Consider the following 27,255-nt stretch of genomic DNA (forward strand, 5'->3'; position numbering starts at 1 on the left):
GGGTGATGAGCCAGGTCACTGGTTCCAGTCTGGTCCACTGAAAAAGGGATTGAGATCTGTTAGCACCTGGAATGACTTTGCCAAGTCTCATATTAGTTTGCTGTTTGTAGGCATCCACATAAGGAACTATTGCTACTGATGGGCCCTCCTGATGGAGATCACAATAATAGATAAGGATTGAATGGGTCCATCAAGAGTCAAGACTGAGTTTTCCTTTTATCTGCAGATTAAGTGATAAAGTTAATGCATGTGTGTGTGCATGTGTGTGTGTGTGTACACACAGAAAGCATGATGCTACTATGTATACGGTGCACATTCAGATGCCTCCCTCTCACCTGGGGGTATGAACATTTTGTAGTTTTGATGGGCTGCTATCAGTCAATGGCAGTAAAACTACTGTCTGTCTAACTGCTCAGTGCAGCTGATGGCCTGTTCATATCTAGTACCCAGTATTGCAAAGATTAGCTGAAGCTTCTCTTGACTGACAGGGTAGGAGAAGGTAACATTACAGCCAGGTACATTCAGCATGAATCTTCCCTTCCCCAGCAGGGTGTTTGGCTACAGTGACTGCACAGGGCTTTCCCCCTATCTGGCACCAGGAGCTGAAATTATAGCCCCAGGCAGGAAGGCTTACAGCTCCCCTCACCAGGAGACAGAGAATGGAAGAAGTTTAAGTGACTCTCTCCTCTGTCGTGATTATCTGTATCTAAATGAAAATCAGTAAAACAGCCAGGCTCCCTGAGCAGAGAACATTCTTGTGTGGAGCGCAAGATCGCTGCTTGTCTCTTTCCTCCTGAATTCTGGTTTAAGAAAAAGTGAACAGCAAGGACAAAAATATTACGGGCTGGCAGTTAAGAGAGAAGGCAGGGTAGATGTGCATCTTGTAAACTAAATAAATGAGAGAGAGAGAGAGCACAAGCTTTTGTGAACTCAGTGGATCTGATGAAGTGAATTCAAGTTCATGAAACTTTGTGCCCTCTACATATATCTTAGTTAGCCTATAAGGTGCATATCTACCCTGTCTTCTGCTTGACTTCAGACTAACATAGCTAACTACCTCTCTCTGGTTAAGAGAGAGCATTTCTTGTAAGGAATTTTTTTTAAAGAAAGTTTTCATGTTCCAACACAAATCAGCCAAATCAAGTCCAAATCCATAAGTCTTTCCAGAACCATAAGTGGCCCTACAACCGGCAAACATCCTCCACCCCCACCAGGGGGTTTCAGATATTTCCAAAGTCTTTTGGCAGGCAGCCTACGTGCAGGTCCAAGCCCAGAAGCTTGGGGTTCAGATTTCCCTTAAGAATTTTTTTTTTTTTTTGTAAAAATCTCTCTCTCTCTCTCTCTCTCTAAGGTTATATATATCTACACTCTACTTATTACGCCACAAAAGGATTAAACCTTTCCCATTACAGAAATCCACACCTGCACACCCGCGCACCCATACAAAGGCCCGCTGGCCACCCGAACCCGTTACAATATCCGCAAATGCGCGCAACACACACAAAACACAATAAGTCCATGCTGGTCCCTCTGACCAGCCCTTCCTTCCTATCTACCCTTGCCCCGCTTCTGGGGTCATATACTCAGTTCAAGTGCCCTCTCTGTCTTTTTCACTCCAGCTTCCACAGCAGGACCCGCTGACCCACTGCTGCTGTCACTGTCCTCTGTTCCGTTTGTCTGTTCCTCTTCTCCACTGCCTCGCTCCCTTCTTCACTTGGGGGGGGGGGGGGGGAGGAGGTTGTATGATCCTGTGGCACATGTCCCTGTGCCAGGTGACGTTTGATGCATCTTCTCCGTCCTCTACTACCAATTTCTGGTAGTAGGTTCAGAGTTCGCTCAACGCCATTTTTATGCAGCCCACTACCTCTGCGTCCGTTTGTCTGTACAACAGGAGGTTCCTGGCCTCCCACAGGGCACTCCTGACACAGGCTGCAAACTGGTTGAAACAGGGTGACGGGTTCCCCTGGTGTTTGGCAAGGTGTCCATACAGCGCCGCTTTGCTGGTTAGCCGGCTGACACAGTCGCTTTGCAGAGCTGTTTCACCCTTTTCCACACCTCCTTGGCACAGGAGAATTTCCCTTAAGAATTTTTTTTTTTTTTAATTTTTAAAACATTTTATTAAAAAAACAGACCATAACAAGAGACTCAAAACAACCTCCAACAGAGGTCTCACAAAAAGATAATACAACATTTCAAATAACAATAAAAAACATTGAAATTGATATCATATTGGACAGGAAGAAATATGGGCTGGCAATGAGAGCAAAACAGTATGAAGCAGGACTCTGGGGTTCTCTTCCTCCCAGCTTCCACCATCACTTCTCTTAGGGTTACCATATGTCTGGGTTTTCCTGGACATGTCCTCTTTTTGGGTCCTCCCATCTCCATCCGGATGTTTTTTAAACATATTAGTAAATGTCCAGGATTTTGCTCTACCTCTGCTTTCCTGGCACTTCCCAGCTTGCCCTAGCAAGAACCTGCTTGGGACTGGAGGCAGTGAGGAGGTGTGGAGGGGAGCAAGGGCAATTGGAGGAAGGGCCATCACGTATGTCTGTGCAGGGCCCCAGCAGCTGCAGGCAGGTAAGTCTGTTGGAGGCAGGGATTGGAGGGCCAGGCTGGGTGTGTGTGTGTGTGCACACGCACGCGTGCACTCACACACACACATGTGTAAGTGCCTGCTGGCACTGAGGCTGCAACAGGGTGAGGAGGTGGGAGAGGTGCCTGCCCCTTCAGCAGGGGAAGGGGGTGGGGAGTGCTTTGGGGGTAGCAGGGAGCTACATGGACAGCAGCAGGGGGCAGGGGGCTTTGGGCCAGAAGTGAAGGGCACAGGCAGGGCAGGGGGGTGCAGGGGCTGTGGTTTGGGAGTGAAAGGCACCAGCAGGGCTGGGGGGGCGGGGTAAGGGGCTGTGGGTCAGGAGTGAAGCGTACTGGTAGGGCTGGGGGGGTGGGGCTGTGGCTTTGGAGTGAAGGGCAGGGGAAGGGCATGTTTTCTTACTTCCCCTCCCCCTCTACAGGTGTCCTCTTTTTTGAAACTGGAAATATGGTACTCAAGTTCAAATATAGTTTAAAAAATTGAACTTTACTGTCAGTCCCTCAGTTCAAATTCAGGTTATTCCTGTTACTTCCTGGCCCTTCCTCCCTTCATCATTCTCAGTCCTTCCTCATTTTAATTCTGGAGGGCTTTTAAGGAGCCTAGCTTGCAAACAGCTTGATTTTGAACCAGTGCTGCATGCACCAACCAAGAGACTGTGGGCCAGGTTTGTAAATGTATTTAGGTGTCTAAGTAGCTTTAAAGCTCTGGCCCTGTAGGTCCAGCATTCTGGGGATCCAATTATGAAATATTTGGACTGCAGCACATAGGAGCTCCAGTTATGGACCAGGCTCTCATTGTACAATGTGCTGTGCAAACAGAACAAGAGCAGCCAGAGGCACCAGCTTCCATCCTAATGAAAGTAATTAAGTGTTATGAGATGTCACAGGAGCAGCAAACTTCTTGGCTCAGAGCAAGAACAGCAGCACAGGCTGGAGGGTAAGTGCACCACACCCGTCATACCTTGATTGTTCTGTTTCCTAAATAATGCCTTGTAGCACTAATCAAGCGAGGAATAACACCATAGCCCATGAATGACGCATGCCCCTGGCAGCTGGGAGGCATGGTGGTACTGGCAGTGGGGGGAGCATGGCAGCAATGAGTGGGGGGAGGGGGGTGGCAAGTGCCAACCAGAGAGTGCCTTTTTGTAGGGGGTGCACCACCATGCTCAGGGGGTGCATGTACACCTGCGTGTACCCGCTACATGTCACCACTGCCATGGGCTCATGTGAGCCTAACCCAATAGCCAGGATTGCCAATTGTCCATAAATTTACAGACTGTCAGTAGAAAGGGTAAAAATGGCTGTCAGTAAAAAAGTTTAGTCATCAGTAAAATAATAAGCAGTTATAGCTTGATTGAAGCTCTGGCAGACAGAGGACAGCAATGCTACCTGGTGTCCAAACAGGAATGCAACATCCTGCAGGGAGTATTCTCTCAGCCACGTGTTTCAGGCTGCCTGTAATACTGCTGAGTTGCAGGTGGGCTTCTTTGGAGAATTCATGCTGGGATGTGGGAACAGGTCTGGTGAGGGTAAAGCTGGGGAGAGGGCTGGGTGGGGCAGCAGGATGCAGGGTGCAGTCAGGTGCATCAGGGTATGGGGGTGACTAGCAGCCTCTTGTCGGGGGAAGGAGGTGGCACAGTATAAAACCATTGCTGCAGTCAAACAGGGTTACCAACTTATGAATTTATTTTTTTATTGCAAATATTTTATTGACAACCACATTCTTTAATTTTTTTACTATGGTTGACATTAAATGCTTAAATTTGGCCCAGCCCTTCTAACTAGGGCCAGGCAGCAGGTAGGACCTGGAAGAAGCATTACATTTACATTATATAAAATATATATAAGTAAAAACATGTCAATAAAAAAGTTAGGCCATCAGTAAAAGTTTGGAGATTGTCAGTAAAAAAAAATACTTGGGTGGGCCGCCCTGCTAGTACCATAGTGACCATATTTTTCAAATACCACATATTGATGGCAAGTCCCTAATCTTTAGAGCAGAGACTACTTCTTTTTTTTTTACCCAGCCGTGCCACTGATTTTTTTTTGGTGCTACATCCCTTCTCTCTGCCTCCACTTCCTTATCTGTAAAATAGAGGTTGTGAAGCTAATTTGTCACAGGGCTGAGGTGAAACTTTAAGGTTTTTCAATAACTTCAGACGCAGATTTCTATAGAGGTGTTAGGGATGTGTTTGTGTGCTGAGTTACAAAGCTTCAGGTACAAGAATGTTTTGACAATGGTTTATTTGGTCAATGCAGTTACAGCATGATTTTTAGAACACCTCCCCATGCAAACAATACGAGGATGCCAACTGCTAGCAGCCAAAGGGAAATCAATAGCTCTTGGCTGTGTCCCAGAAGCTAAAGAGTTTTAACCTTTACAGTTGAAGAGAGGAAGCACTTCCCAAAGGGGCTGCATCATGGGTTTGAGGCAAAAATAGATTAGTGCCTTCAGATGACAAGTGTATAAACAAGTGCAGTTAGCAACACAACTGAGTCTCTTCTTGGGAACAAGGCAGTAGCCTCTGCTGGAGCTCCTGATGCATCAGGCTGGATACGGTGAGAAAAGCTCAGAGAAATGTGTGAAGATCAGCCCAGATAGGGATCCCTGTGCAAGGAGAAAAAGCTTGGTTGTCTCTTGAGATGAGGACAGCGAAGCACAGGACTGGTGTGGTCAGCTTATGCTGTGCAGTAGGGCAAGTTTAGCTGTTTCATCCAAGTACTACTGGCTATGAATATACTTAAAAGCATTGGCAGAAGATAGTGTAAAGAGACTGAAGCATAGTCAGCAGCCTGTTCTGTGACTGCTTACTTCAGGCCAGGAGGACTTGGGGAGATCCTGTGTGGTGACAATAGGTAGCAAATGCTTTGTCTGCTTGGAAGTCAGAGAGATGCCCAGGGTCTGTCAGCATCCAGCAGTCTCAATCAAGATCTCCTTCATAACCCTTATGACTGAGTCCTGCCTTTTCTCTAACATGAGGGGCATGACAGAGGCCCCTGCCAGAGTTGTGTGCACTTGAAGAATGATTGCAGCCACAGGAAGAAAGCCAAACTTTCCCTATAGATTTGCTCTTGCTGACAAGGAGAGTGGCGTGAATTGAGAGTGGTTCACAGGGGTTGGCGACAGGTAGGATCTGTGCCTCTGTCAGTTCCTAGCTGTCAGTTTTCAGATGACAGCTAGACAGAAGAAAGCCACCCATAGCAAAAGATGGATGCATGCAGCTGTCATCCACAGAATAGTGCAAACCCCACCTATTTAATGGCTTTAAAAAACAGCAGCATATGCAGTAGATTCATAGCTGTCAAACTCAGGTTGATCCTTAGGAAGAGAAGTGGCTGTGTATGTATGGCATCTTGAGTGACCTCTGCTCTAACATGCTAATACAGTCTGATGTCATTAAGGGAACGATTAGCACCTCTACCTGCGTAGAACAAATCCATACTAAACTGCCTGTGGGCAGTCTCTACTAATCTGATGTCACAGTAGAGCTTTTACCGATTCTAACCTGCCTTAAGTTTTGGCACAGTAGTATTAGTCTCTTTTAAAAAAAAGAAGGTATCAGCAACAGAGAGTGGAACAAGCTCCATGGTAGGACAAACAGACCAGTTAGAGCTTGAAATCTGCATGGGCCGGCTCTTCAGCCCACGTGAATGAACGTTGCTCTGCTCACTTCTGTGGACCTATGCTAACTTACACCTGCTGGCAGTTTGGCTTCTCTTCTGGTTTAGTGCCTCATCCGTCCCCTTTATTTGGGGGTGGATTGTGCTTCCCATCATGGTCCCTCCTCCCATCTAAAACCAACCAAAACATAGAGGGCCACTCCTGATAAAGTCCACAGGGGAACATTGTTTTCTCTGTGAATTATTTGCGTAACTCACACACACAGCCTCCTTGGGCAATTTCACTGGCCCAGTGGACACACTCCCTGACAGCTTGTTGAGAAGATTTAGTACAAACCCACCAGCTCTGAGAGATGGCAAGACAATCCATCACCTAAAGGCTGGGTGAAATCTTAAGATGCATAGTCCAAGGCTAAGACATCTCTGTTGAGCAATGCATGTGTCTGTTGTCTTCTGCAAGGCAAGAGGTCCTGGTGAATTCTCAGTGATGATATACTGTAGTAGATTTTGGTCTAGGAGCCACCTAAATGCATGCTTATGTGTCTTCTGTGGCACTCCGTTGCCTCCCAGATCTGGCTAATGTGGGTGCCTTGTGCTTCCTAGGAGAGAAAGCCTGATCTCCTGAAGTGTGCATGGCCATGTCAGTCTTCAGTGGTTACATCCCAGAGACCTGATGCTGCTACAGCTAATGGAGGTTCTTCTTTAGCTGATGAGCGTGGGACGCTATGCAACAGAAGGTCCCAGTTTCTCTCTCCGTTCATGGTTGATAGGATCTATCTTTGCGGGCCAGAATTTTTCTCAGTAGACTGTTGAGTGCCATGTCCAGCTGGGTTTACATCAGAACGATCCCTTGCCTTTCTTCCCTGCTGTCAGCAGCACAAGATCTTGAGGAAAGCTTTCCGGAATTCACTATTGAAAGTGGTGTAGATGATGGGGTTGAGAGCGCTGTTTACATAACCCAGCCATGTGGTGGCACTGTACAGCTCTGGGGGCACATGACAGGACCGGCAATGGGTGTTCAGAATATGAGTCAAGAAAAATGGTAACCAGCAGACTAGGAAAGCCCCTAAGGGTGAAAAGAGAGATGAGAGTACATCTTTACTTTGAACAGATGCTGCTTTTCAGGGCTAAACTCTGCTCCCATGCAACCCCCATCTATGCCCCTGGGGACACTCAACACTTGATAAATATTAGGGAGGATGTTACCTCTCAGTTTGGGCAACCAATAAACCCTGAGGTTCACAGCCCAGATGTCAAGACCCTACCCTCCTCACAGTCTTCATAACTCACATGCCTTTGAGCCTAAAGGTGACTCACCTTCTCCCTGCATATCCATGTTTAAAGGCCGAGGATGGCCCCTGCTCTATAACCTGTAACCCACTAAACTTTAGAAACCAAAAGAGGGAAGCAAGGGCCTCAACAATGCAAAGAGGTATTATCCAAAAGGGACTTTTCCTGTTGGCATTGGCCAGGTCTGGTTGAAAGTAAGAGTGAAATTACACTTAGACCATACTATGGCCACTTAAAATGTGAGCAGTCACATGTTTTAAAGTTTGTTAACTCATAACTAAGTGCCCTCTGAGTGTCTCAAAGGTGTGCCACTTCAGGTGAAGGTTAACTCTGGGCGATGTTACCTAGCTCTTGTTAGGGTAACTTCAGTTGGCTTCACAGAGATAAAATGATCAATTTGCAGGCCTCCAGCATCCAGGATGTACTGCTCCCAGACTCCCCTGTCCAACTCACCTCAGGGACAGAGGCCAGGTCTCCTGACTTCTAGCCATGCCTCTGCTCACCAGCCCACTAGTGGCAAGTCAGAACTATCCAGGCAAGAAACAGTGCAACTTCTCACAGCATGTTCTATCTTTAATGCTTCTTAACGCTCCTTAGATTTAGTATGGTCTAAGTGTAATGTGTAACTTCACCCAGATTTGCTCTATACATAGGGACATCCCAAAAGCTGAGTGAATGATCCAAAAAGTTCAAGTCTCCTTTCCCTGTCCCTGTTTTTTGCTCTTGTAAAGGAAGAGCCTATGCAGAGAGCTTGGTTAGTTTGCACCAGCTGGAATTATGCCCTTGGTTAGATTTCTTTGAATACTCTGTGTCACCACTGTGCATTTCAATAGCATCTTCCATTTGAAGATCACCCAGTATCTTGCCAAACACACCCTCAGCCCACCCTATAAGTGGGGTAATCAAGGCTCCTCTCACTCACCCAGGACGATAGCCAGCATCTGCGTGGCCTTCCTCTCCCTCAGCTGGACCATCCGGGGCTGCTGGTGCATGAGCTTCAAAGAGCAGATGGTTTTGCCGTTGTCAAGTCTGTGCACCTCCAGGCCCTGCTGCCCCTTGCTTCTCCTCTCTTCCTCTAACTCCTCAGTGGTCCCTGTTCTGGTGAAGGAAGCTTCATGGCAGAAACTGCAGTAGCGCTGCAGGCTGAAGGGGGGCAACAGCTTTTTTATGGAGGAGAGTCCATGCTGAGGGGATTTTAGTGGTGGTTGAGGTGAGAGGGTCCCTGGGCACTGGTGATGCAAAGCTTTCCTCTTTCTGTGCTCCTGTAAGGGAAGAAACCACAGCAGAAATGGGACCCTTTCATGCAGTTGGCCCAGGCCACATGCAGGGAGAAGACTCCAGGTCTCCTTGGCATGAAGGAATTCAGTAGGTTTGAATCAGCCCCCTCGATCCAAACTCACCCAAACCTTCGGATGGCTAGAAAAAAACTATCTAGGAGCTGGGGTTAAGCCTTGCCCCTGAACTCATCTCCCAGTGGGAAGAGCCAGAACGCTGCAATGCAGTGGCTCTCAAACTTTTTTGTACGAGGACCCATTTGTAAACATGGATAGCCAGTCCTGACCCAGTGCCCCAGTGCCCCTCACTACTGCCCCCTGCTCCCTAGGCCCCACCCCCCCAGCGTGGCCGGGGGGGCGTTGGTGGGGACATGGGAGGCTCCAAGCAGCCCCAAGGAGTCCCTTGCTGGCTGGAACTCTGTCAGCCTGCAAGGGAAAAGCTATAGTTTCCCACATTATTCTTCTTTAAAGGAGAATCAAATTTCAAGTTTGTTGTTCAATTTTTAAAGTTTATTTGTGATCCTTTCATATACCCTTGCAACCCACTTTTGGGTCGCAACCCATGGGTTGAGAATGCTGCTGTAATGCATCTGTGCTTAAGCATTTGGCCCCAGCTCTACTAGGATGAGTTAGAGCCCTGGATTTGCACCTTCTACTTTCAGAACAGTGAAAGATATTTGTATATTATCCATAGCAGGGACCCCTGTTTTCCACCTTACGTACAATGTAGTATCATCAAGGAAATCACAGTGGTTGGTGTGACATTGGGGTCCCATATATGGAGTAAAGTGAGTGGGAGCTGCTCCAACCTTTGAGTCTGTGAGTTAAGAAACATTTTAATGGCCTGAAATCAGTGATGTTCCAGTACTCAAAATCCTTGTGCTAAAAATGACTTTAAAGTCAAGCTAGAAGCCTGCTCGGTCTTTCTGCTGCAGGACACTGAGCTGCATCTGCCCCCCTTCAACACCCAGTGAGGGTCTTGGAGGCTGGAGATAAGGGTTATAATCCCGGTAATATTAACCCCTCCTTTGAGTGTCGAAGAAACTTTGGTGTGAGACCTCAGGATACTGAGGAGTGTCTGCTGTGCAATAGCATTCATGTTCCTCTACCTCATTAGCACTGACTATCTGTACTCACTTTCCCAGGAGGTCCCCTATCAGTACTACATTCCTATGTCTTGACTCCCAACCCCTCCCAGACAGGGGAGAAAGATCAAGCCTACACACTGATGGAAAGTGATGAACATTAAGCTATGCTCTGGCTCAGGGGGAAGGAGGTTGCCCTGCCATGCCCTGCCCTTTGATATGTTTATGAGGCTTTCCCGTGGCCCTTACTTGCTGCCTGTAACGAGGCTTGAAGCTGATGCCAGGACTGCCCTGCCTGGTGAGAATTCGCTTTCTCTGCCTCTGCCTCAACACAAGATAAATCCGGATGTAAAGCAGCAGGGTCACCATGAAGGGAAGGTAGAAGGATACCACAGAGGAGTAGATGACAAAATCAGGGTTAGATATGGAACAGACACTGGGATCACCTGGAGGGGGAGAGAGCAAGAGAGAAAGAGAAAGAGCACATGCCTAGAGCACCTCTGCAGTTCAGGAACCACAGGGATACTTTAATAACACAGCAAGACAACCCCAAATATGCCACATGGACCAAAGGTGGCCTGTACTGAATGAGGCTGAGGGTCTACACCATGAAGCTGAAACTCCAGATGAAGAGGTGGATGCATGCAAGTTACACCTTTACCTGTAAGAGGTCTGAACAGAGGTCAGAGAAGAGGTGGTGGATATCCATCATCACCTTCACATCTTTCTGTCTGTCCAGCAATAAATTATGTACTCAAGCATCACAGCAATTCTGCCCAGTTTTCCCATCCCCCCTCACTAGTTCTGCCTCTTCCAGCCTCACCTCTGCAGCTCCTGGAGCCCTTCATCCCCTTCTCCCAGGCCTGGGAGAGAGCTGTAGCAGGGTCCCCTGCTTCCTCTTCCTAGGCTGTGTTGCTTATAGGGGTAGGGGAAGCCATCCCCATTACTCAGATGGAAGAAGGACCTGAATCCCTTTGAGCTGCCGAGCACTTTCTCTGCCCTTCTGTCCCCACCTCTCCCATAAGAATAGGCCCCTGACGGGGTAGGGAGAACCCAGCCCCCTGTTTGCATCAGCTCTTAGTGGCTGCTCTTCCCCAGGAGGCAGAAAAGCAGAGCAGACATCCAATCAGAGGGTGTTTCCCCCTCCCCAAACAGTACTAAAAATCTGTGCCCTGCAGCTACCTAGATTGTTATTGATGTCCTAGGCTGGTTTCTTAGGGCTGTAACATGTTGCAGCCTCGCACTCTCCAAGCTTTGCATTGCTTTAATGGTCCTCCTCACATTAGTGGGCAGATGCCCCGTTGCGTGAGCAAGGCCTAGGCTGATCTGGCCAAGTGCAATGCAGTGGGCTAGAACAGGAGCAGGGCCTATGGCTCCATGTCAGACTGAAGACTGCCCCAAAACACGACCCCCCCAGGAGGAGGTTCCCTGCCCTGCTCCTTGGATGCAGGGGGTCATAGCTCTTAAAAGCTATCTGATCATGGTAGTGGTAGCAGTATGTCTCAACAAGGACATCCCCCAGCATGCCTTGCCCATCTGCTTCTGCTTGCATACTCCAGACCCAGAAAGACACTGGTGAATGTGCCCTGGGTACACTCCTCTGCCGTCCCTCTCCAGACAGTCTTTAATGTGCTTGGAATGTAGCGCGGTGGCTGCAGCCTGCTGGGAAATATCCTACAGACACTGTCCTACACCACCACATCTGGCAGCTGAAACAGCCCCTTCCCAGCCCTTCCCAAGCCATCTTGCTCTGGAAGTCACTGTTACCTGTTGTATTGAAGCCAAATAGGAGAGGGCAGGAGACGGCAAAGGCCAGCATCCAGACAATGACGATCATAATGGAAACCCTCCTGCAGGCTCCGTGCCCCGTGTTGTGCTGATACTGGACTGGCATCACCACGGCAGTGTACCTGAGAAACGAACCAGCCTCACAGTGAGGGAGAAGGAGAACGTTGTGGAAAAACTGGGTGGGGAGGATGGGGAGAGGTGGATGAAGACAGGGGGAAAGAGAAGGAGAGGGGAAAGGAGAAACTTTTCAGAGAAGTGAACTCATTAACAGGGACTCTGATGGTGGGCTATGAGAGAGAGAAAAGGAGAGAATGAAGTGATTGAGTAACAAGAGTGAGGCTTGGGGCTTTGTGATGGTTGTGATGATGGTGAGGCCTGGGGTACACGACAGACATGGTTGGTAACTCTGGGCCTGGGGCCACAGCCCAAAAATGCTTTTTAGGTGCCTATCTCCAATTTAGGTGCTTCAACTGGCAGTGATTTCCCAAAGAGGCATCTAATAGTAGTTAGGCACCTACATAGCTTTTTGGACCTGGTCTCGGTTCCAACAAGAAACCCATTGAAATCATTGGAAAGACTCTCATGGATTTCAGTAGGCTTGAGTCACAGTGCCCTGAGGTTGGCTTGGCATGGTTTGCTATGAATCACCTATTGGAAGGGGACTGGCAGGGTCCCTTTGTCCTGCACTTTCTAAGCCAAGAGGAAGCTTGTCCTGCTTTAACACTGCACATATCTTGAGATCTCCGTACAGCTCTGTGGCCATCCCTATGGTTATCCCTTAGTATCCTAAAAAAAACACTCTAAAATTGATTTAAACACAATTCCTTTCTGCTGGTTATCTGCTCAAGCTTTAAAACATGGAAATTTGAAGAGTATGCATGAGTAGTCCCTTTCTCTCTCTCTGTCTCTAGCTAGGGATATAGCTATAAAACTGGGTTTTCTTAACTATCATAGGGGAGATTTTCATAGGCATACAAGGTATTAATGTGCCCAAACCCACTGCAAATCAATAGGGGTTAGATTGCTAACTCCCTCTGATAACTTTGAAAATCATTCCATGTGCAGTCACTACTTGAACTCTTCCCTTTCATGCTGTGCTTCTTTCCTTTCCCCCTTTATATCTCTCTTTTATTTGGGTTCAAGATCTTGGATCAGGACTTGTGCCCCCTTTTGTGTTTGCAGAGTCTGGCATGGGGTAAGCATAGCCATAATAGCAGCAATAATGGTGATGATAATGGGAAACTTTCAGGAAAGACTGGCTTCTCAAAAGTATCTGCTTTACCTTTGCCATTTAGGAGGCATTAATACCCAAACAGTACCTGTGAATACCCTAAGCCCTAAAGAAGACCTACCCCTAGCTTCATGGAGAATACGTGTTGGTGCCTACCTGTCAATGCTGATTGCACAGAGGTTTAAAATGCTGGCGGTGCACATCATCACATCCATGGTGACAAAGATGTCGCAGCAAATGCGGTTGAAAGTCCACACACCTCCAGTCACCTAAGCATCAGTTATAAAAATGTCAGCCTTGCCTGGGATGGAATACTTACATGCTGCTTTTCTACAGACCCTTCTGTCTTAGGATCTCAAAGGTCCTTACAAGTATTGATGATGTATTATTATGCCTTTTTAATGCAGCACTGAAGCATAGAGAGTTTGGCCAATTTGCCCCAAGGTCACACACAGCTAGATCATAAGGAGAATCCAGGAATCCTGATTTCCATTTCATAGCTGTGTGTATGCCAAAAAGGGAGAGGGTATAAAATAAGTAGTAAACAAGTCCCATCGCAGAAACTGAAGTACAGATGATGACATACACAATTCTTCCACTTAAGAAGTGCCATATACACATAGACCCTGCTTGTACCCAGAACCTCCTCCAGAATTATTTGAAGCATTACATTGCTTGCTCTGAAGAGAAGCTAGACTAGCAACCTTTGAATATTGGATGTGGATCCATACTCTTGGCACATTAAAATTTAGGCTTTTTACAGATTCACAGAAATTTAGGGCTGGAAGGGACTTTGTGAGATCTCTGGGTCCAGCCCTCCTGCTCTGGGCAGGAAAGTCTGCTGGGGCCAAATAACCCCAGCAAGGTGTGCGTCCACTCTCCTTTTCAAGATCTCCAGGTGCCTGCACCACCCTCACTGGGAGTCTAGACTCTACCTCTTCCCCTCCAAACTCTCCTGTTTCTCCCCTTCCTTCCTGCTTCCCAGCTTCTGCTTCTTCTCTTCCCCCCACTCCCCAGCCTGTATCTCTTCCCTTCAAGATCCCCTCAATCTCTGCTCCCCCCCCCCCCCCCCCCTTATTGTCAGATGCTGCTTGGGCTGCTCCATCCTGGAACACATTAGTTTGAGTCCTTTTCTATTTTTTTTTTTTGCTTGCATTTAACATGAAAAGTAAAATATTCGATGTTCCAGAGGTGGCCAGTATTTGTGATAGAATAGATTAAGTCACACGTTTGATCCAACTTTCAAATATTGGCAAAGGTCCACACCCACTCAGAGCAACACTTTGACTTGTCAACACGTAACCAAGTGCCAGTGTGAAGAGCCAATTGCTGGGTTTGAATTTCCAGTTTGAGGGCTAATATTAGAGCTCAGTCTGGAATCTGTGCGCGTGAAACTAAACAACCACTATTCTCCAGAATGAACTCTCACAAAAAGTAGTGAAGAACAGAAGCACCCAATGACCATTGGGAGAACACTCTTCAAGGAACAATTACTCCTCCTTTGACATCACAGTCTTTGTCCCCCAAAGAAACCTTCAGAAGACGGGCCTGGGGTTAAAATTCATCACCTTATTGGTCACCAAAAACCACTGACTTAACACAGGCAATGATTTTGTAGCTCACTACCTGCTCTCTTTGCTATCCATTCTGTGCTCCACAGGGTATAATGGACCTCTTCCCTTTGTAATGGTCTTATTCTTTAACTTTAAAGGTTTCTGTATAGCAACTGTACTTTGTTTGGTCTGTAATTACTTCTGAGAACTTCTTTTTCCTCCATGGGTTTCCTGCATATTTCCCTTTTTAAGTGTTCAATTTAATTAACATAATAGGGCTAAACAAAAGCAATTATTTTTACCAGTATTTAGTTTAAAGACTGTATCTGCCTCTTTTCCAGACTTGAGGAAGGGCATTTAGTGCTTGAAAGCTCACCTAACATCTCTTCCCAGCTATAAAGTTGGTCTAGTAAAAGCTATTGGTAAGTTAAATTTTGCTTCTTCAGTCTAATATGGACATACAGAACCTTCTAAGAGACAGACTTCTCTTGGATTACTACCAGTGTATAGTCAGGACCTGTCTCTCTCATTTTCCCCAGCTTTCTAACCAAAGCTCATGTTTCTGACTTACCCTCGACATTGATGCCAGCGAGATTTGCAGTCATTTGAACTGTTTCCTCTGCTAGCTGAGCTGTAATGAACTAGGGAACTGTGAACTGCTCAAAGCCCTTAATTTGCTGTCCTTTACAAGATCCCTCATAAATTTGCTGTCAAGTGCTGGTGAAAAATGTTGGTCTGACAGCTGTTGAGACAGGTGCCCTCAGAAAAGCAGGGGCAGCAGAAAGGAAACCTTCCTCCAAACCACCCATTCTTGACAAACAGTGGAAGTGATGCCACCTCTTTCCAGAAAGGGAGTTTGCCCCTTTCTATTACAGCTGAGGGCTTCTATAGGAGTCTCATCTGCTTCTGGAGAGCTAGGCAGCAGCAACAACCAAGAGCACTTGGCCAGGTGGCTGCAAACTTTCCTTTTAGATGCACTGATACCCCTGCCCTCATCCCCTTCAAGACTGGATTACTACAAAGTGATTTGCACCTAAACAACAGTTGGACACATCTCATCTAAGGATCAGATGAGGTCTGCTGGCTGAATGGGGGGCTTCACAGAGATTACATCATGCCATGCATTCTGTCAGCTGCCCTAGCTTCCAGGAGCAGCTCAAAATGTTGTTTTAATCCATATATCCCAAAAAGTCTGATTGGGTCCTAGTTATTACAGAGGCTGCGTCTCTCCCTGAGTGTTAAACTGAGTATCTGTAACTGAGCTGAAGTACTTAGTGTTACAGCCCCCTGACTGAAAAGAAAAGGGGCTGGAAGCAGGATCCCAGACTCCTCTCCTAGGATGGATATCTGAAAGCCAAAGGAGATTTTTTTGCCTGGATGTGCTTGATAGGTTGTTAAAGCTGGATATTGGGTCCAACCCAGACGCTTTGTTGTTGTTTGTTGTACAGATGCCCAGAGCTCAGCACAGCTGCACTTGTTAGACAGCTAGAAGATAAAGAAATGGATTTTGACCCTATAGAGACCAACTTTAGCCCTGAAAGATGTATTCATGGGTTGTCTACAATGGCTCTACATTGTAGACAACCCATGCTTTGGTGGCTACCGCTGAAAAATAAACACCACCTACCCATGCCCACTTTGCACAAGCCAAGCCCAGAACTGAGAGAGCAGAGTCACTCCAGGATCACCCCTGTGCTGCTCTCAAGATCCCAATCTCCCGAGAGCAGGAGGCCACTTTAGCCTCCCAAGCATTCTTACCATAGTGTTTCCAGGCTTGGCATGTGTGGGGTGGCAATGGGGGAGAAGGGTGTAGGCATCTCTTCAGTCTCCACAGCCCATGGCCTCTGTGCCGAGACTGCTAGCAAGGCTGAGGAGAGGGGACTAGCTGTGCTGTGACCTCTACCCCCTAGAAAGCATAGAAAGTGTACTAAATCACCAAATGGATTTAAAAACTTTTATGTTACTCTTGGCCTATTTATGGCTTTTTCTGATGTGCTCATCATTGTCATAGTTATCTCTAGTTGTCATCTGAGGTAGAGGCTCAGGGTCTGTCTCTGGCATAGACATGCACGCACACCATTTCTTTCCATGCTGACAATGGGAAGAAAGGCTTTTAAAAATAAATGAAAGCATCACCTCGACAAGCATTTTATAACTGTAACAAAGGCCTCCAGTTACCAGCTCATGGGATGGCAGGAGGCCTCACTCATAGCTCTCACTGTCTGAACAAGCTTGCTGTGTAGGAGGAGAGAAACACAGAAGCAGCATCTCCTCCCTAAGCTAAGTATACTCAGGGCTTCAGAGCAGGGCCTGAATTTACCCTGCAGCAAGAAAACTGGTGATTAGGGGGAAAGAGCCTGGATTCTTATTTCAGTTGGGTAGTTTTGTCTCCCTCATGCAGAGCAATTGGTTTTTCAGCCTTCAACTCCTACAGACCCCCCCAGGCTCCAAATGGGATCTGAGTATCTAGCAGATCACCGCCCAGGTTCCTGTCCCCCAACAGCTCACTCCACCTTCCCAACAGAGCTCTTTCGGGGCTCTACAACAGAAACTTCCAGTCCATGTGACATAGGGAATGGGCAGAAAAACATGGCAAAAGAGAGGCTTTGCAGCAAAGTGAATTCAATATTTGGGGTTAGTTATTTTCTTGATCATTCCCCATGGGGCGTGTACAGAACCGTGGGCTCCTCCTGGGGCCGTGCCTCCAGCCTACACCATAACACCATGGGTGCAGGGCTGGGGGAGAAGGCACTGGTTTCCTGAAGATGGTTTCTCACACCTCTGGGTGCAATGAAGGGGGTACAATTCCCCCTTGGAGATACTCTTACAAGGTTCAGCACTGGGTGGCACCATTACTAAGTGCTACACCTATGGAAACAGTCCATCAAAAGCAATGTGGAAACACTTAAAAAATTGACACGGAAGCAGCTCATTGTAATGAGGAACCACTGGGCTGTTTCCTGAGTTAGGGCTTGAATGAACACAGAGTCCCCTCATGACCTTACAACCCAATTGTTTAGTTTGCTCATTATTATTCATTATTGCTTGCTGCATGCCATTGTTCCCACAGGAAGGTGCATTGGCAGGTTGTGGTGAACTGTATCTTAGAGAGGCCTCCAGTTGGGTTCAGTTGTGCTGTACTGCAGAGGGTCCTGTTACACAGAGCTGATCAGTTAGGACTCAGAAACTAAATGAAACAGAGCTCCGTTAGATGCCTTGGCTCTGAGTGATCGTGGAATAACAGATGGATTAGAAACAGCTATGTACAATGCAGCAATGTGGTGCAGGGTCAGAGCAATTGCCACATTTGAGATCAGGAAGGAATTTTACTTCATAGTCAGATTGGTGCAAATGGTAGGGGTTGTTTTTGCATTCCCCTGTCCTGGCAGGCTGGGGGCAGGAGGAGGAGGGGAGGGGAAGGGGAAGCATGACCCTCTTCTTTGGATCTCTTGGGTGCATTTTAAAAAATCCTTGCAATGGTGGGACACTAAGAGCTCTCATTCCCCTGCTTTACCTGGAGCAGGTTAGAGTACTTTTGGTGTCCTTGGGCAATATGCATTGTAGCTATGTGACAGAACTGATTCCGTTTTTAGGAATAGGTTAAACAACCACTTGTATGGGATAGTTTCAGATAGGGATGATCCTGCCTCAGGCAGGGGCTTGGACTAGATGAACCCCTGAGGTCCCTTCCAGCCCTAGTTTTCTATAAGTCTATAATTTTGCTCTGAATTTTATGGTGTCTTGTGCCCCGGTTCCTGGAGCCATGTGATTAAGTGTTGAGCTCCATTAACAAAAAAAAGTAAGTTTCTATCCCTCATGATTGTTAATTTTAAAAGCAAATTAAAAAACAAATAAAATAACAACCCCCTGGTACAAGATATCAATAATTTTTATCAATCTCATGATTTTTAAGCCACTCTCAAGCGGGGTTTTTTGGGTGCGGGGAGGGTCTGATTTGAAAATTTTGAACCTCTCAAGTTGGCAACACTGATAGCGTTTGCAACAGAAACATACAAAGGGTATATGCTTTCCTAGTTAATACAAACCTAAAACACAATACAAATGTGTCATATGGTCTGGGAAGGTTCATGAATCTTTCTTGGTGCCAGAAGTTTCCATCAAAGCCAGACGCAGATGACACGGCTGATGTGTAAGTATGTCAAACATACTAGTTTCCAAGGTTTGGGGCTCATTAGGCCATTAAACTCAAAAGGAAACTATGGGCATGTGAACCATTAGAAGCAAAGCTGAAGAAAATGCTGGCAGCAAATGCTCTGAAGCGAAACCTCTCAGGATGACACATTCAAACCAGGCCAAAGGCATGCTGAGTCCTAGCATATAAAAAGAGGATGCTTGTATGGGAGATCAAAATGATGGGCTGAAATTCATTTTCATTTGCCCCAGTCATAACTGCTAAATGTAGTAGAACTCCACTGAAATAAGAAGGCTTACTCGGTATTTTATTCTGAGGTAGCAGAGTTCAGAATTTGATCTTGATTATTTCAGCTACAACAATTTGTATTGATCTGATTTATTATTTACTGTCCCTGCTGTTACTTTACTTCCTGCATTTCAGTCATCTTTGTTACTAAAGCTAGGACTTGCGAGTTTGCCTTTCGGGTAGGATACTTATGTTTGATTTTGCTGGTACCTTTCATCTGAGAGTCTCAAAGCTCTTCACAAACATTAGTTGAATTAATTCTCATAATGGTCCTTGAGAGTTAGGTGGGTAAGTAATATCCTCATTTTTCATATTGCATGTCTGAAGTACAGGCAAGTGAGGTGACATAAGCTTTATGAGATCACACAGTGAGTCAGCAATTGAGCTCAGAATAAAGCCCATGGGTGAAATCCTGGCTCTACTGAAATCAAGAACAAACCTCCCTTTGACTTCAGCTGAGTCCAGATTCCAACCCTGGGTCCCGATCTCTTAACTACTATGCTCTACCCAATGGCAGAATGCAGGTCTGTTTCATTTTCCAGTAGAAAGGCAAAATAAGTGAGTAACAAAAACTGTGACAAATCTGAGTTTCATAGGGTGCCTGTAGACATGCAAGGATGTGCCCCCCCCTACCTCTGGAGCATGTGTAAAGACACCCATAAAGACTTCCTGTAGTTCTGACGTGTGCGGGGCTGGAGTGGATGATTTTCAGGATTCTTTGGATACACGGTTGCCTCTGAATGTAAAGGTTTACACTCAGGGGTCCATAAGGCTCCTTCGAGCCCTCTGTTCCTAAAACATTTCTAATCATGCGTCCTTCACTCCCCTGCAATTCTTTTACAATCACAGGACACACACAGGCTGTCTATGCCAGTTGCAGCACATGTACTGCAGGTTGGCCTCTGCTGCTCTAGATATACCCTGTTCAATGCTCTCCCTCTAAAACAAGGCTCTCCAACTGGCTGCCCAGGGGCCACATGCAGCCTGCAAGGGGCTACTATGCAGCCTGTGGGCTCTTGCCTGCACTGCTATTAATGCAGCAGTGGCTGGAGGCTCTGAGCTTTCCTTCCCTTTCTGGTTTCCACTCCTTGCCCCATCCTGGGGTCAGGGCAGCATAGTTAGGGGGGCCAGGATGCCTGTACTGCAGGTGAGGTGGCGAGGAAGTTGGGCTCCTCAGGCTACACAGGCCATGGGAGGTGGCTGGTGCTGTCTCTGCTATGTGTAGCTGCCTGAAGCAAGAAAGCCAGTGTGCCTGAGGGGAGGGGGCTGAACTGCTCACGCTGGGAATGCAGCCAAGTAGGGAGCCAGGATGCCTATGCCACACTCAGCAACAAAGAGTAGAGCTGCCCGCATGGTGCACCTGGCCTGGAATGGGGTGAGGCTGTGCATGTGGCTGGTGGGCAGCCAGGCTACTCATGTTGTGTGTGCAGTGGGGCAAAGCAAGTGGCCTGCGTGTCCTGTGGCCCCCAGCCACCAAGAAGTTGGACAGCTCAGGGGAGATACCCTGAGCAGGGGAAAGCTTAGGAGGGCATCTGCATAGATGCCCGTTGAATTAAACTAGTAAGAAAAAGAGACTACAGACTATGTGTACTGATTTTCAGGTTTTTGGATTTGGCATCTAATTGGCTACTGGGTCCTTTGGATGTAAGTGGCAAGTGAATTTGGATTGTCATTGAACTTCAGAAAGACAAAACATGTTGGATAGCTCTGTTATGAAGCATCCACTCCTGCCACTGTCAGGGTTAGGCCTATTTGTTGCACTGAAGGCATCATGGACCTAGGCCTACTAAGAAAAACTACAAGCCCCCCTTAAAAAGGGAGGCTTCTGGGAATGCAAGAACTAATTCCTTGGGACAAATAAAAAGAAAACAGGGAAAGCAGTCAGGGTCCTAGGTTAATAACAAGGGAGATGAAAGGGGGCACTGAGCAGTGGTCACAGGGCAGTACCAAATGCCCCCTGAATGACTCAAAGAAGTCTGTGGACACTGACCAGTGAAATTCTGTCTGGAGATGTGAGCAAAGGAGTGAAAGGAAAACAGCCCCACACTCACCCAGGTTCCCCCCAGCCAGAGCCTCCTTCCTCTTCTGGTAGATGGCTAGCTTGGCTAGAGCCAGGAGGAGGTTGACCAGGAAATCCTGGGACTTTGTGGGGCTATGGGTGGGGAGTGCACAAAAGAAAAGGTACAGGGAGAAGTGCAGCCAGAACCTCAGCAAGATGTGAAAGGACCAGACACAGCAAAATGTCCCAACAGTCCCTGGAGGTCCTCCCACCTAGAGCCTCCTTCCTGATCAGGTATATCCCTACCTTGGCTATGGCCAGGAGGAGATTGACCAGAAGGTCCTGGGGCCTGGTGTGCCCACAGATGGAGAGTACATAAATAAAAAGGTGTGGGAGAAGTGCAGCCAGAACCTCAGCAGAAGGTTCTGGAGGAGGTGGTGGAGGGGCTGCAGCCTGGCACAATCCTGGTAGGCATACATCATGATCTCTCTCTGCTTGCAGAAGGAGCAGGTGTCAGGGGAGTCCATGAAGTTTGCCAGGTACACACCTGGAGGAGCTGCCAGCTGAGAACCCCAGTGGCTTGCAAGATCAGGGCGGAATACCTAGGCTGGTCCACCACACAGCCTTGCCCTCATCCTCACAGAGTGTGTCCCACCACTTGGTGCTGTCAGGGTCAGGATACTGAGCTACATAGATAATCAGTCTGACTCAGTGTGGCATGCTTACGTTCTTCTATAAAAACCCAGTTCCTGCAAATTTTACACATTATTTCTAAGCACTGATGCTGTCTCTTGGAATCTATGATCAACAATGAATTGGATATGAACATGAAGTGGAGAATCATTTGATAGTAGCTTTATACCTACACTCAGTTTGAAGATCTTTTGTAGATCTTACCATTTACAGTATTGTGCTTCCCAGAGTTGCTCATTATCCTGATACTTCTTCAGCCAGCTGATTTGCACCCAGATTTCAAATCCTGATGGACAAAGGTAATGTCTACCTTCTACGTTGTAAGGAAAAAAACTTCAGAGCATGGGTACCATCAGTGCAGAAAGGACAGTACACGTAGTCCAAGGGGTTTTACATTCTCTTTCATTGGCTTTACAGAGATACTGAACATCAGGAATGACAATATTTAATCCTGCAGAATATCACAGAGAAGAGACATTTGGAAAGACGAGGAGCTGTTCAACAATATTCCATTATATCCCATCTACTCTACTGGCTCCAGAAGTCAGGTTAGCCATGGAACATAATTAATGTCACAACCCAAGGGTGTGATTTGATGTGTGTGCGCTTTGGCACTGCTAAATTATTTCCCGCCACGAGGAGCTTTCTTTGCAGGGTGCATGTCTTAGTTGCAAAGAGAAATGCACGGTGCAAAGGAGTTCCCGCCATTCGCATCCAAATTTGTGTCCCACTATTGGCCAGTTCTAAATTATTCCCACGTGGTGGCTAGTGATTGGCTTGCTAGCCGTATAAGAGGCTTGAGCGGTTTCTGCCCAAGTTGGAGGACTCCACAACCATCTCGTGGAGGAGGAGGACTTCACGTCTTGTGAAGATCTCTAAGCGCTGCAGAGCCTATTGGACCCAGCGTGTATCTCAAGAAGGCTATAGGGGTCTGATCAACCTCTGGCCTCTCCCCGTCGCTGAATGATCCCTCGACGAACCCCTTCCCTGCGCCCAAGTTCCACGGAGCCTAGCAAACTTCGTGTGTGTGTATCCAGAGCTCTTCTCCGAGTTGTTTTCTTCGGTTGACGCGACGGGCTCGCGGTTTTAGAGCCTTCAACCGGATTCGGCTAGAGGTTCGCATGGAAGAAACGCTTGTCCGCCTCTCTTCTTTTCTGTCTGTAACCACAACTCAAGCAAGTTTTCCTGCCTGCACCGCGACCATCTTCGGTGTAAGTAAAATAATCTTTAATCAACCGTTAAGCGTCCATGCCTAATTCTAGTCCGCCGGCCTGCATTCCCTGACCTGCGTGCCAGGGCTGCTGGCCACAGCCTGCCGCACGCCCCCGAGGGCCTCGGACCGCTCCCGGCCCGCACAATTAATAGTATCACAAGCAGTGAAAGATTTATAGTAGCAGTGTCAGTAAAGGGAACTGAGCTGTGCAAACTGCCCGAAGGCAATATTCAATCTCTGTGATGAAAAGTATTTCTATACCAAGAAACCCAACTGGTTAGGTGCTAAGAAATTTGAGATTATCAGATGTTGTTATAGTTGGCCTGCTACCACTTTCTCAAGATCTTTCGCTGACAGACATGGCTATAGGCTGACCAACAGCTGGCTAGGACATTAAGGTTTGAGCTAAATTTCACAAGCAAGGTCAAAGTCACAGATTGTTTGAAGGTTCTCTGTAGATCACATAGTAAAATGTTTAACAAAGTGCTTGAGGATCCTGCAAGGCAAATGGTTTGAAAAATATAAGGCCTTCATCTGTCTTTGGTTGCTCCATAAATTATGAGCAGGTTCCCGATCCCTTTCTTGGCAAATGGGGACCACAGAAATAGTGATGGTGGAGAATCGTGATTCTGTAGATTGAATAATCCATTCCAACCTTCTTTGGGAATAGTTGGCTGCTACTGACTATTATATTGAAGCACAAGAGATAATGAAGCCACAAGGCAGGATAATTTATTTTGCGAACAAAGGGAAAAAACAAATTGTTACTACAATCTCAAAAAATCATTTATTTTATAGTAAATGCTGTGTAATACTCAAAAAAGTGGACTAGGATGCAGGACTCCTGGATTTTCTTTCTGACTATTCCACTGACTTTAGCTTTTCCTTTAGAAAAGCACTTTACTTCTCTGTTGTATATCAGTTTTTTGCTACTGCAAGGTGGGATGCCTTCTCACTCCTGAAGCAGAGCCATTAAAAAGCACGGGGGTGGAATTTGCTTTCCTTCTATGTTTCAGTTTCCTAGCCAGAAAATGTTTGGGATAATAACACTTTCCTAATTCACAGGTTTTTTGTAAACACTCATAAATACATTAAGGTTTGCAAAGTACTTTGAAACCCTGGGGTAAAAGGGACCCTACATACAAAGCATTACTTGAGGTTAGATTTCTGAAAGCATTTTCTTTCACTATTAAAACTCTCTTTACTCTAGTATTTTTTACCTTATTGTTTATCTTCACATTATTGCTTATGCTTTCTCATTCCTCCCCTCATTTTGGCTTCCTCTCCATCTTTTTTCTCTTAACCCTCTTAAAATGAAAAAATCCACCATTGTAATTCTGCAGATTCCTTGTGTGAGCTACAGAATAGCTCTGTATAGATTTTTCTACATTTTTCTATTGACTTCATTAGGAGCATGATCTGGCATGGAGCATGGTATGACTCTTATTTTTGGTCCATGATAACATTCCATGAATAATTAACCATCAATGTCACTAATAATATGGCCTACTCTAGAACAGATCCATAATTTCTCCTAATCACAGCTTCACTGTGATTCTACAGTGGACACAGTGGACACCAATTTAGAAGAATGACAACATAAAGAAACCATTAGTGGAATAATAGGTCTACAGGTCTAACCAGGTTTAACGCCTATTAGCAATAGTCATTAGCTGTAATTGTTGCCTAACTCAGATTGGGACTTTATTCGCATTAGTGCAAAAACAGTTTGTAATGACCCTGCATGTAACAAACTTTTATATATGTTTCCATCAACAAAAAAAACCTGAACACAGGGTTGCCCAGTATTTAGAGCTTCACCGTCGTGTGGGAGAGGTTGAATTCTGCAATGCTTTGCACTATGTATGGTAGTTTACCTCAGTAAGAACAGTATTGTTTTATCCCACTTTGCAGTGGTTTAATTGACTGCACGCAATACAGAACACCACGGAGCTGGGGCCCTGGTCTTTCCTCCCCTCATTAGGCCAGCATGTATGAGGAGGTCAGAAGAGGCTAGCCCAACCCCCTGGCCAGTAGGGCTCTTGAACACCTTCTGAAAGACATGCATTCAACTTTCCCAGCCTGCCTCCTAGGCCAGTGGGGGCATATCTGAGCACTAGGTTCTGCCTGTGGAGTTGTAGGAATGGTATGAGACAGTGTAGCACAGGATGCAATTGCCTGATTCAGGAGTGACCATTCAGACTCTGCCTGCACTGCTGTAAGGATCAATCCGAATGTATCCTTGAAGTCGAAGCCTGCTGCCCATCTTCACCATAAAACTCTGAGCTTAGGCCTCAGTAGCCATCCTGCCCGGGCTGTAAGCTCTACTGAACTCCTGGGTATCAGCTCACATCCTTGCTCCACTCTTCTTGGCAGTGTGCCTGGAACTTACTGGAGGCGTTGAGCATAGGAAGTCCTCCAGTAATGATCCTGGCATTCTCTGCTCCTGCCTTCTGGCCTTCTGCATCCCACTTACTGTTTCTGCTGCCCATAAATAGAGGCAAGCCCAAAAAGAGAGTCAAGCTGTAGGCACAGAGAGTCCTAGGAGGGGACTGCTTGAGGAGCAGGAAGCACAATATAGGTGACTGCAATGTAGGCCAGAAGGGGAGACAGAAGGGGAGGGGAGGGCAGGGCTCACATGGTTGGGCTGCTTGAGGCTTACCCTTACATCTCAGTATAGACGGGGGTGGGCACTTATTTGGGCTGGCTGTCCACTTAATAAGTGTTGGTAACCTGTTGAGGGCCACACCCCTCTCTCTCTTTCTCTCTCTCTCCCTCTCCCTGTTCCTCTCCTCCAGGTCTGTGACCAGTATGGAAGCCTGAACCTGCCCACAGCTCTAGCATGCCCCTTCCTTCCCCCCAGCATAGCAAGAGTCCACCCACCCACAGCTCTGGCATTCCCCACACAGCCCTGAGTCCAGACCTAGCAGCTACTGGCCACATCCACAGCTGCCCAAACACAGCCAGCTGCTTCTGGGTTAAGGGTGCGGGCATGTTGGGGTGAGGGGCCATGCTACAGCTGTGGGTGGGTTCATGCTTCCATTTCTGCACTAGTGGCAGCCCTGGCCCAGAGAGAGAGAGAGCGAGCACCTGGCACACCAGAAGCAGCCCCAGCTGCTTGGCACCACACAGCTGCCAGAGCCACTGCCCACCCATGGGCCAGATCCATTCACTTGGCAGGTGCCCAAACACAGGCCAGACCCAATCCAATGGTGGGCTGGATCTGACTCTTGGACCATATTTTTCCCAAACCTGGTACAGACAGACCCTGACTGCATCTTATTCATGTATAAATGCAAAGATAGTATTGTGGCCATTTAATCTGGCCAAGCATGTGCTTACCTCCAGGTATACCACCCAGGGCATCACCAAGGTGGCCACCAGCAAGTCTGCCACAGCCAGGCTTACCACCAGGTAGTTTGTTGTGGTTTGTAGAGTGCGTTCTCTCAGCACCGCCACGCAGACCAGCACATTCCCAAAGACAATGGCCAAAATCAGGATGCAGTAGCAAAGAGCATAATAAGTATGGGAGGGTGGCAAGCCAGGCTCTGTTAAGTTATCTTGGCCACAAGGGGCAGAGCCAGTCATGTTGAGATAACTGCCAAGTCTGACGGACAGAGCCATTGGAAAGGCAAGAAGAAGCTGAAAAAAAAAAAGGAGGGGAAAGCATAAAATAAAAACTGAGCCACTTTAGTAAACTATACCTTTACAGAGGACTTGTATCTTCCATGTTTGACTCCGGAAGTTGCAGCCCTCTACAGGCTAGGAGCCTGCTTTAATGCATCTTTACTCTCAGGAATGGCAATGAGGGTTTTGCCTGAGTAAAAACAAAATATGGGGCTCAGGGTGTATATGGGGCTCAGACATACTCTGCCTGTGTATATCTAGTCGATGGTTCATCTGCTAAGAAAATATAGCTATGTGGAAGGTGACTGCTGTGTAGCAGCATGCAGCAACATGGCTCACTGTTGTAGGGCAGCCGGAGAAGAACACTCCATATGAACCAGTAGAGCGGGGTTAGGAAAGGAGAGCAGTTACTCCAACTAAAATTTGGTTAGGTCCCTGGAGCTAGGTTCATATTTTTGTCCAAAAAAACCCTCTCCCCTGGATTTGTTTTAATGACTGCTTGTCATCTGGGGTTTGCCCTTACAACTTGGCAGAAAGAATTTCCAAAATCAGTACCATATTTCATGGTGTGTAAGTTGAGGTTTGAAGCAAGTATTTACCCTTGAATTTCCACCTCGACTTATACACCATATCAATACTTCACCTGGACACTGCACCAGCACCTTGCTGCATGGGGAGGTGGTGTGCTGGCATGTAGGGGCTTTCCTGGCATTGAGTGAGGACAGGCCAAGCTCCTGCCTCCCCCCTGCCCCTGCCCAGCACTCCAGAGCCAGACTGGGTGCCCAAACTCTGCACCTGTCAAGTCTGGCCCTGGGACACTTTTCCATGGCCCAGTGGCTGCCCTGCAG

At 47.0% G+C, this 27,255-nt stretch overlaps 1 protein-coding gene across 1 annotated transcript; it reads right to left on the bottom strand.

Annotated features, from left to right (window-relative positions):
• Positions 1-4,819: 4,819 nt before the first annotated feature.
• DRD3 (dopamine receptor D3) lies at positions 4,820-26,416 on the bottom strand. Its single transcript, XM_006275091.3, has 6 exons — positions 26,123-26,416; positions 13,038-13,150; positions 11,630-11,772; positions 10,112-10,308; positions 8,426-8,765; positions 4,820-7,279 (listed from the first exon to the last, which is right to left on the bottom strand). Exons 1-6 carry the CDS (start codon positions 26,402-26,404, stop codon positions 7,083-7,085), a joined length of 1,272 nt encoding a protein of 423 aa, XP_006275153.1. The 5' UTR covers positions 26,405-26,416; the 3' UTR covers positions 4,820-7,082.
• Between the last annotated feature and the right edge of the window lie 839 nt (positions 26,417-27,255).

Source organism: Alligator mississippiensis, chromosome 1 (genome assembly GCF_030867095.1).
Source record: "Alligator mississippiensis isolate rAllMis1 chromosome 1, rAllMis1, whole genome shotgun sequence".
Classification (NCBI taxonomy): Eukaryota; Metazoa; Chordata; order Crocodylia; family Alligatoridae; genus Alligator; species Alligator mississippiensis.